The sequence below is a fragment of the Strix uralensis genome, chromosome 8 (assembly GCF_047716275.1).
Source record: "Strix uralensis isolate ZFMK-TIS-50842 chromosome 8, bStrUra1, whole genome shotgun sequence".
Lineage (NCBI taxonomy): Eukaryota > Metazoa > Chordata > Aves > Strigiformes > Strigidae > Strix > Strix uralensis.
Genome location: NC_133979.1, coordinates 30,796,368 through 30,806,542, shown reverse-complemented (window position 1 = coordinate 30,806,542; position 10,175 = coordinate 30,796,368). Strand labels below are relative to the sequence as shown.

At 50.9% G+C, this 10,175-nt stretch overlaps 1 protein-coding gene across 3 annotated transcripts; it reads right to left on the bottom strand.

Moving 5' to 3' along the window:
* Positions 1-8,450, bottom strand: TOR1AIP2 (torsin 1A interacting protein 2). 3 transcript variants are annotated; one of them, XM_074876972.1, is made up of 6 exons: positions 8,139-8,450; positions 7,012-7,212; positions 4,963-5,265; positions 4,495-4,815; positions 3,929-4,093; positions 1-3,087 (listed from the first exon to the last, which is right to left on the bottom strand). In XM_074876972.1, exons 2-6 carry the CDS (start codon positions 7,043-7,045, stop codon positions 2,321-2,323), a joined length of 1,590 nt encoding a protein of 529 aa, XP_074733073.1. In that variant the 5' UTR covers positions 7,046-7,212; positions 8,139-8,450; the 3' UTR covers positions 1-2,320. The 3 variants fall into 3 exon arrangements, with proteins under 3 accessions (XP_074733073.1, XP_074733075.1, XP_074733074.1); XM_074876974.1 differs by having other exon boundaries at positions 3,995-4,093; positions 8,139-8,445; XM_074876973.1 differs by lacking the exon at positions 8,139-8,450 and adding an exon at positions 7,767-7,918.
* Between the last annotated feature and the right edge of the window lie 1,725 nt (positions 8,451-10,175).

Sequence of the window (10,175 nt, the reverse complement as noted above, 5' to 3'; positions counted from 1 at the left end):
TTTCTTTCACAATCACATTCTTTATTTTTAAATAGAAGTCTTGTTTCAGAAGCAAGCAGATATTTTGTCTTTAAAAGGTCATAAAAATATCTCTGTATTAGAAGAGCTGGGGTGGATGATGCTTACAGCAATGTGCCCAAGCAGTGTGAAGTTGCCCTTGCATACCTTAGCTATGCATTACAAACACAGCACATAAAACTGAGTGTGATAATGTTAAAATACAGATTTCCCTCAAGATACTGACATAAAATGATTAATGCTCTGCTGGTTCTTACATCAACACCCATGCTGAACTGTGCAGAGCAGAAACAGTGTTTTCCGTTACCAAAGTAGTGTATAGCAATAAAAAGGAGGGAGGGGAGGAAGTAACCCGTATCTTCTACAAAACCATGCCCTGGGCTGCCCTGCTGATGCTGGGCTCCAGCAGGTAATTCTCACATCTAGCCCAGTGTTTGTCACAGTTAAAACCCCTGTGGTCTTGTCTTCATGTCCCCAACCAACCAAAAAGTCTCTTGGTTAGAACATGAACAAATAACCCCCTCCTCTTCCTTTATTTTGTCCCCTCCTCCAAGTTACACAAATCTCCTGAGACAGGACAAGGCACGTGGCAGGAGGAAAGAAGAGACAGGCTGTGGTTTTAGGGTGCAGGACTGTAGCTCAGCTGAGCCATCAGTGGGGGAGATCAGCAAGGCACTGTTGGCAGGAGACCTGGCCAACACCAGGGTCCAGTTGCTGTAAGGAGCACACAGATAACACTGCTTGTAAAAACACCATCGTGTTCTCAATTTGTGCCTTGTTCAGTCACAGAGCCTGGCTCTGCAAGGCCCCAGTCTGTGCTGCTTATATGGGAATGAGCTGTGCTCTGCTACAGCTGCTCCTTCTCCAGCAGGCAGCACCATCAGCACAGGGGCTGACACCTGGGGCTGACTGCTGGGTTGTTATAAATGCTGTAATCTGCAACTCCCCCCCCAGGTGTTTCCTGAGTTGGCTGCTCTACCCCAAAGTATCTGCACAAACACAGTGGGCAGGGGTACCACAGTGTTCCCAGGACTTGGATTTCTCTTGCTGGGATGCAGAAGAGGAAGCATGGTAAGAAAGCAACCTGCTTTGTTGAGGACTTTTAGTGTTAACACCAGAGATTTTTGTCTTTACCAGCTAATCCCAGCTCTGCTCCTAGTTGCTTTAGCATATGCCAGAGCCACCAGCTGCCTGGCAGGGAGGCAAAGGTACCTTTGGAGGACAAGGACCTGCTGTGCTCCCCTCCGTGGTTTGAAATAAATATCAATGTTATCATCTACATTCATCAATAAAAGTTAGCTGGGGAGAGGCAGGCAGGAAGCTTCCTGCCCTACACACAAATGAGAGATCAGGGTAGGACCAAAGCAGATGCATCAGCCCAAAGAGATGGTCATAGCCTTGTAGTGGCAAAAGGATCAAGAGTGGACTTTTTTTTAAGGAGGTAGCATTAAGTTAAACTGTATTACTTATTCTTTCACCTGTGCAATTCCTTGAGGCTTCACACTATCAGAGCGACAGTGAGGTGGTTTCTGTTTCATTGCTCTCTGTCTCTGGAGCTTATTCTCTGACATATGGGTTCCCCCCTTTAGTGCAGTGTTCAAGTGCTGACAACCTGAAATTTCTTGTGATTGATGTTTAGGGGATTTCTGAACTACAAATTTGTTTGAACATCCTATAGTTAGGATCTGGTCTTTGCTGGGTGTCATTCAGTCTGTGCAAGTGGGACTCTATCAGGACTGACTGGTCAAACCCTTGACTAGCAAACTGGTTTTCTCTTTGAAGCATGCCTTCAAAATGTTGGGCTTTGGGGAATTTGACCTTCCTGCGTTCCAGTGGCTCTCTGCAAAGAGAAAGAGATTAAACTTCTAGATAAAGCACATTGTGTGACTGATGTACACACCATATTAGCAAACTGAGGGGCAGGGAGAAATGAAAGAGCTACTGAGCTGAAGTGTCTTTCTGGCATACTAGTTGTGTATGTTATTTGTGTGTTTCCTGATAGAAATGCTACCTGCAAAGTCCTGTTTCCCCTCCTGCCTCCCCACACAGCAGTGATGTTCTCTTGTGCAATCAGCAGTCTAAAATACCCACTCTTCCCACCTGCCAGAAGGAAGCATGTCATCTGTTACCTCCAGGACTCAGCTGGCTAAATGGCCTGGATCAACTTGTACCTGTCAGACTCTTCCCAGGAAGATATGAGAAACAAACTGAAGAGAAATAGCACTGGCTGTGTCTCTGCCTGCACCAGAGTCAGCCAGGACCATCTTTCCAATCCTTCCCAGGGCTCTGGCAGCCTTTGCCCCTAGGGTTTGGCATGGACATGGCAGCCCCCCTTCTCGATGGTCTGCACTGGGTGGATCGGTAGGACCAAGTGGGAGATGCGGCTCCACAGCCCACTCAGCTTGTCGGAGTCCATGTGGTCGTAGGAGCCGGGGGTCCTGGTCTTGGTGAATTTGGCCCAGAGGAAGTCACGGACCCTCTCTTCCACCTGCTGGAGGCTGATGTGGGTCTCCAGCGTCTCCTCCTCCAGCAGCACGGTCAGCAGCAGGGCCACGTCCTTGAAAGCAGCGCTTTCGTGGTCGCAGTACTTGTAGAAGATGAGGGTGGCTCCTGCCGGCAGCAGCTCAAAGTGGTGTATCACTGCAGCACGGCCCCCAGCCTGGAAAGCCGAGCTCAGCTCTGAGTCCACCTCCAGCTTGGCCTGGTCACTCTGGAGCCTGGATTTATCCGTGCCATCGATCTGGACCGTGCTGGCATGCAGGGCGGCCGAGTAGGTGTCGGCCACGTGGGCGCTAAGGCATCGCAAGGTCCGCTCACCCTTGCGGGAGGCCGTGAGGATGACGATGGCCGGCTGCGTGTGGTGGGATGCATTGAGATGCTTCTGCAGGAGCTTACGCCCACGAACCCACAGGTGGGGACTCTGCCCCGGAAACCTGTCCTGCAGCCGGTTGAACTGGGACAGGAATGCCTCCACTGTGGGGTTCTTGGGGGCTTGCTGGGACTTGGAGGCCGGGTTGCCAAAGCAGAATATGAAGAAGCAGAGCAATAGGAGGCTTACGAAGACAAGCCCTGTTCAACAGGGGAGAGACCCGAGATGGGGAACAGAAGTCAGTCCCAAGTGACCTGCAGTGACATGCTGGAAAGTAGCTACAAGGGCTCTTTATCCCCTCTCAGACCTTCCCCCCCCCCCCACGCTAGGGAAGTGGTTCAGGTTGGCACGCTCTCTGGGGGCCCAGGAATAGTGAACAGGCTGCTTGCTCCATGTTGTGAGACCCATGCTCCTGCACACCAGACGGGGGGGCTACAGCTCCAGAGATGGAGGCAAGGCTACAGCTTTGTTGTCTAGGTGCAAAATTTCCTGAGGAAATTGCGGCTGACCGCTTCTCTTTCCCCGTCCTCTGTTTTCTTTAAAGTTTGTGGCCATTTGGAGCACCTACCTCCACGTGTGGAGGTGTCTGACCCAGCTAAAGTGTTGTGTTTACTGGCTTCCTCCTAGCTATGCTGGGTGAACAAAAGTTACCTACCATGCTTCTCCCCAGAAAAAGAGGACAGTGAGGTCCAGACAAAACTGATTGTGTCTTTCTCCATGGCAACACAAGGTCTCTTCCTATCAGGAGAAATGTGTAGTGCAGATCAGCACCACGGTTCCTCCTTGAGGCCCCACAACACAGAGGGGGACTGGGAAGGGGGATCATCAGCTTAGGAGACCATCAGACCTCCCAGGACGTGGCAGGGTGCTCCCAGCATGCTAAACACAATGTGCCTGCTTTTGAGGCTGGAGAGTGCAGGGAAAGCTGCTACTCTAGGCTCAAACTGAGCCTATTTTTAAGGAAATGGTTTTTCCCTCAAACCCTCAGAAAAGCCTATGAAAGGTCCTGAGAGAGAAGAATTATTAAATGTGCTTCATTACTTGTTCCTGGAGGATCAGTGCCTTCTTGTCGATGAATAACATGCAAGGGAAGCTTCTTTTCCTCACCTTTCAGCCAGTGGGACTCTTTGGCCTTCTCCTGGTCTGTGTTTTGGGTGGTAACGTTCTGCGAGTAGGACTGAGCCTCTGGCTTTGGGGCCGTGTGCCCTACGGCAAGAGAAAGAAATATGCCACTCACTGTTGAGGGAACAGATAAATCGAGCCATAATAAGAAAAGCAACAGAACTGCCAGGAGCTCCCAGCTGAGGGAAAGAGAAGTGAATACTGCTTTGGGTTAACACTGCTTTGAGTCTTGCCTCTCTGCTTGTTGGGCAGGGGAAGGAGAAAGATGATGCAGAGTGCAGGGTGGTTTCATGCCTTTCAAAGCAGGACTGTAGCCAAAGGAGAGAGAAAGAGAAGCCAGTTAATTTCTTATACCTTCTTTCCTGTTTGACTGCAGAAAATGGACAGTGAGCACTAGAGAGCTCACCACATCATGTTTCTAATGCCTATGGAAAGTGTAGGCATGCACACAGTGAAAGAGCAGCAGTGTGCAGTCACCAGCTCACCTTTGGTCCCATGTCTGTTCCTTAACGTCCCTTGGAATCCGCTCTCCTGTGTTTCTTGCTCTGTGTGCTCTTCTGGCTCCCTATCTAGGAGAGGGACACCAGTGCTCTTCTCTGTCAAGAGGCCCTTGGTGACATCTTCTGTGGCAGCCACATCCAAATGTGTCATTTTACTGTCAGAGCTCAGTGACTTCCTTCTTGATGAAGCATCTTCCTCTGCTGTGTAGGAGCTTTCACACTGCTTGTTTGTCTCCTGGTCCTCCTGTGTTTCCTGGTGGTCAGGGCTGTCTCCTTTGCTGTCCATTTTATCCTGGGCCAGCCTGGCTGCAGGGAATAAAATTTGCAGACCTGTGCTTAGTCTCTTTCAGCACAAGAACCAACAACCCTTTCTCCTGCTCTGCCTCCTCTAAGCAAAGGCCCAGGTTAACAGCATTTTGGAAATGCTGTACATACAGAAGGGGAGAGACTCACCTTCATCCAAATCATCGTCTTCCTGGGGTCTTTTTGAGACACCATCTCTTGTCTTCCCAGATTCTTCTAGTGATATTTCAGTTTCCTGGGAAACCTTCTCCTCTTCTGTGGCACCAGCTGACTCCAACACTGCTGTCTCTCCTCCATCAGCCGTTGGTGCTTTACACACCAAAGAGTCCTCCTCTGGTTTGCAGGAGGTCTCAGGCCACCTGCTTGTCACTTGGAGCCCAAGTGTTTCTTGGGTGGACTCTTGGTGCACAGGGCGCTCTGCTGTGCTCTCCACCTCATCTGGAGCTGGCCCAGCTGTTGGGATCAGAGTTCAAAAGCTCAGCTAGCCATGCAGGAGTCAAGAATACCCCGTGCTTTACCATTACCCTATAAAACTCCCAGTTCTTGCCTTTTAGAAACATCTACCCTCTTTGAGGGGGATAGTGAAGTAGTGAGACAGGCAAGAGAATAGGGTGACCAAAAGCGAGAAACTCACAGGTCGAGATCAAGACAGCTGAAAATGTGAAGGAAAGGGGGGGAAATCACAAGTGATGCAAAGGCAATTGCTCGCCACCTCCTACAAGCAGACTGATGCCAGGCCAGTCTCTGAGCAATGACCACCTTGGAAGTCAACCCCCCACCCTTCTTCTTCCTGTACCCCAGTTTTTATTGCTGACCATGATGTTATATTGTATGGAATATCCCCTTGCCCACCTTGGGTCCCTGCCCAATCTTCTGCCCACCCCAGAGTATTTGCTTGGCAGGGGGAAAGTAGGGAAAAAGATGAAGCTTTGACACTGTGCCAGCACTGTTCAGCAATAGCCAAAACACCACTGTGTTAATAACATCTAGGGTTTTTTAAACCACAAATCCAAAACACAGCACTGTACAGGCTGCTATGAGGGAAGTTAGCTCATCCCTGGCCTATGTCCCATGCTGTCCTATGTGGGGTGGGCAGGCAATTCTTTCGCTAAATGGTAGGATGTTACTGCATCTTCCACAGATAGTGGGTTTTCCTAGGTTGGTAAATTAAGGTGACGGATTTAAAGCATTTGTGAGGCTGTTGTTGAGTACTGGCCGGAACAGTTATGCCAACACACTTCATGTATCAGTCTGAATGTAAATTTTAGCTCTGCTTGTGCTCCTCCTCTGCTCCTGTTCTGGAGCTGCTCTCACAAAGAGCTGTGGTAATGTATAATTAAAAGCAAACACTGGAGCATAATTCAATAGAGTTCTGGGGCTGAACATTAAGCTTTTGCAACATATTCCAAAACTTACAAAACAAACAGTGCAGTTCAAATTTCAGGTGCTATTTGTGAAAAATTGCTTATGAATGATCAAGCACTACAACAACATAGAAATAATTACGCTAAAAATAAAATAAAGACTCTGATAAAAGTGGCAAGGAACTCCCTATCACTTTGAGAGCAGAGAAGCTGCACTTGTCACATGTCAGGACATGCTGTCCTTTGGAGCATGATTTTTACATTCCTTGTTGCTGAGTGTTACGGGAACACTTCTGACCACCTAGGACAGATCTCAGCTGGTTATAGTGTCACAGTATCACTGAAATACTCATATGTAGTACTCATAACAAGGCACCTGGAGAATGTAAGTACATGGCAGAAACTGAAATATGAGGAACCTGGAGGTATCCTGATATTCAAGCTGGGCACAAACAGTACTCCTTGCCCTGCCTCCTCCACAGGTTTCCCATCCATAGGTGATGGAAAACGGGCTTATTTAAGCATCTGTAGATGGGAAGCACTGGGATGCAGGGAAGAAAGCTGTCCCAGTCTGGAGCTCCATCGTTAGCCTTCCTTGTGCTGCCGTCCTGGACACAGAGGCTAAACCTGTTGCAGCTGGCAATCCAAAACTGAAAGTAACTTGTTAATTTTTCACCCTTCAAAAAAAGATAGCAACATGCTTTTCTGGGCCTGGAAAAGAGCGGATTCTCTTAATTTTTTTTATTTTTATGTTCCTTAGGTTTCTCATGTCACTATTGAATCTTCTTGTAAAGGTATTTTCCTAGTAGATGGAGTAAGTGTAGGATTCACTTACCTCCAGACAGATCCACGCTTGGATTCTTTTCCATTTTCTTTCTCCCCTGGAGCTCTGGCTTCTGCACTGTTTTGTTTCACTTTCTCCTTCGCTCATAAGGAAATGTATCTCCCTGCTGTTCAAGTCGCTGACCAGGTTCTACCCCCTTCACAGACACCATCCCGTCCTGGTCTTGGGAGTTGCAACTAAATGCCCATAAACCTGATAAGCAGAAACACAGGAGCAGTGATTTATGGTGGAGAAAGAGGCTCCTCCCTCCACGATTACCAAGGTGATGTGAAAATGGATGGATGCCACTGATAACTGCAAACTTTCAGCCCGAGGGCTACTAGCTGTTTTGCTTCCCAGCAGGCTACAAGCAGTCCAAGGGCTAACGCAGACCGCAGTTCTCTTGGGACAAGCCAGTGGGGTGAGGCACTGGTTTCTTATCCGGATGGACTCGGTGGTGCTCCAAGATGGCAGGCCTGGAGGCGGGGGCTCGGCAGGCTGCCCTGCGTGCTTTTGGGCACCTGGTATCTCACAGCCAGGTCGACACAGAGCAGTGAGCCTGCTCCATCTTACCCTCCTGCTTCCAGCGGGTCAGACTGGGAGATGGTGGTGCTGGAAGGCAGAGCCGCTGGCCAAAACACCACCCGGCCCCTGTGCAGCAGCGTTACCCCCACCCGACCTTGCACCCATCCGAGGGGGCTGAGCAGTGCCCTGGCCGGGTGTTGTGAACCTGGAGCCTCACTTACACCCCCCCCAGCGATACTCACCCCTCTGCTAAAGCGCTTTGGGAGTGGACAGACACGCAGGAAGGAGCACAACGCCTGCCCGTGGAAAACTAGGCAGGATGGAAAACTCCCGAGAAACTTTCCCTGCTGGAGAGCGGTTCGTGTGGATTTCGGTACAAAAATCTCAAGCCCAGCCTTCCCAGCAGCTCTTCTAGCATAGCCCCCCACCCACACTATCCTTACAGCTGAGTTTTCTTGCTAAATGCAAGATTTGGAGGTGAAGGGGGGGGTATAATTGCTGCTCTCTGCCGCCTGGCTCTTGTCCCTCCCCTCCCTGTGCTGTTCGCGCTGGTGGCGCTCCGGCAGAAGAAGGAAGTGAGAGGAATAAAGTGGCCTGAGGAGTCGGACTCTTACCCGGGCAGGTTCGGAGCCGGTCAGGGCAGCGAAGTGAAGCAGAGGGGCGGCAAGAGGAGGCCAGCGCTGGCCCCTCCGCTTGTCCTTCCCAGAGGCCCTTTGGCTCTCCTGGTCAGCCCGTGCCCCCAGCGAACACCCTTAATCCTCCCCTGTCAACGTGACAGTGAACTCTGCCCTGCCACAGGCACCCGGCGGGCTGCTGGGAGGTGTAGTTTTCTTTCTCTGCTCCTCGCTAAAGGCGGACGGCTTTTCCCCTGTGAACCACCGTCGTTCTTGGGAGCGTTCAGGAAATAACTTCTTTTTTTGGCTGTATTTCTCAAACTCTGTGGTCGTGCAGAGTTTCCTTCAGGCAAACTAGACGATTGGCTTCTTCCTGCGTTAAGTAACAGTGTTGCAGATTTAAACAACTAAATGGCAGTGAGGAGGGAACTGTTTCGAGCTTTCATTGATGAAGATTAAAAGTACGGTGAGAAAAACAACTCAAACACGTAGCCAGCAAACCCCAGACTCTGGAAACGTCACGCTGTGCAAGTGCAGGGAGGCTGGGAAGCTGCATGCTGTGAAATGGAGTGTGTTTAGCATCAGCCTGGAGGGCAAGGGATGGGGAGACCCCCCAGTGCTCCCCTTCCAGCATGGTCCAGAGACCACAACAGGTGGAAGGTCAGAGAGAGTGTGTGTAGCAGCTCCTGGCCTCATCTGAGCAATGCTTTTCCAAAACAAATGATGCTCTGCCTTGCTGTGCCCACACAAGGGACAGGTATGGTCCAACCCCTTCCCTGTTCCCCGCTGCCCAGGACACATTTCATGGGAAGTGGCGGCATGGAGCAGGGTGTGCTGGGGGAAAAGCAGCAGCGCAAGGAGCAGCAGCGCAGAGACTGCAACCCACCTCAAACTCAGCTTTGCAGCCTTTTCACTGACATCCCCCGAGGAGCTGAGCAGCAAATGGCTGAGATGAAGCATGAGGAAAGACAACTGAAATGGTGCTGCTAAGGAGCAGGCACTCCTCAGCTGGGAGAGCAGAAGGCTGAAGGGGGGGGGGGGATTTGACTAATGTGTTCACTAAATCCCCCAACACTAGGACTTGAGACACTTATAAAACAGGTAGGAGGTTGGGTTCCAATGGGTGGAAAAAAAATACCTCTTTATGCTGTGTGCAGGAAACCTTACTGGCCCAGGGGTCACAGAGGCAGAGTGTCAGAAGGTTCAAAAAAGGATGTGGAGAGCAGGTCGATAAGCAGTTAGTACAGGGCCGGGCAGGGCTGTGCCTGGCAACGGGAGATGCCGTTTAGGGGAAGTGGATGAACCCAGCCCCATCCCGTGCTCTGCTCCCCTCAGCACCCAGCGCTGTCCCGCAGGGGATGCTAAAGCCGACAGGGGCTGCATGTGCTCCCCTGGGCAGGACTGGACAGAGAGTGCCCTGCTTCCTCTCAGTCTCTCCCCAGGCCTCCACGAGCCACCCCCTGCCCTACGGCCAACTCTGCGTCTGTCCCTTGACCATACCGTAACCACTCGGTTATGAGACATGCGTGCATCACGCTACACGAGGGGTGAGCGTGTCCATGAGTATTGACACCGATGCTGGTCGCATCAGAAAGGAGAGAAGGAGCGAGGTGTGCGTGGGCACAGCGCATGGAGCAAGGGCAGGATTGCACCTTCTCTCTGGCAGCACAGAAAGGCAGCGGCTTCCTCTGTGGCCTCCAGAACCACCCTGCTGGTGGTGGCTGGGAGGAGACAGAGTCCACCTCCCTTGCGGGCAGATTCAGCACATTTTTTTTATCGTGGCAAACCTCTCGCTGGCTGCAACAGAGGCTGTAAAACTGGGAGGAATGACAAAGCAGGAAGGAAAAAGCCTGAGTGGCTGATCGATGGAGGCCAAGCTCTCTCTGAGGGCTCTGCTCTTGGTTGCCGTCCATCTTCCATCCCAGCCAAAGGCATGTTTGACTTGATCTGCTTCTAGCCAGAAGGAACGGCCGAGGTGGCCAAAGCAGACAGGAGCTGCAGGTGTCGGGTGCTAAGGGCTTCATGAGAATCAAAGTA

What these genes read in the sequence shown, in the direction of transcription:
- TOR1AIP2 (XM_074876972.1), bottom strand. Translation starts at nt 7,045, where the DNA reads ATGGAAAAGAATCCAAGCGTGGATCTGTCTGGAG. An exon ending in AAGCGTGGATCTGTCTGGAG is followed by an intron (nt 5,266 to 7,011) that starts GTAAGTGAATCC and finishes TGATCCCAACAG; the next exon opens with CTGGGCCAGCTCCAGATGAG. An exon ending in GAACAGACATGGGACCAAAG is followed by an intron (nt 4,094 to 4,494) that starts GTGAGCTGGTGA and finishes CTCTTGCCGTAG; the next exon opens with GGCACACGGCCCCAAAGCCA.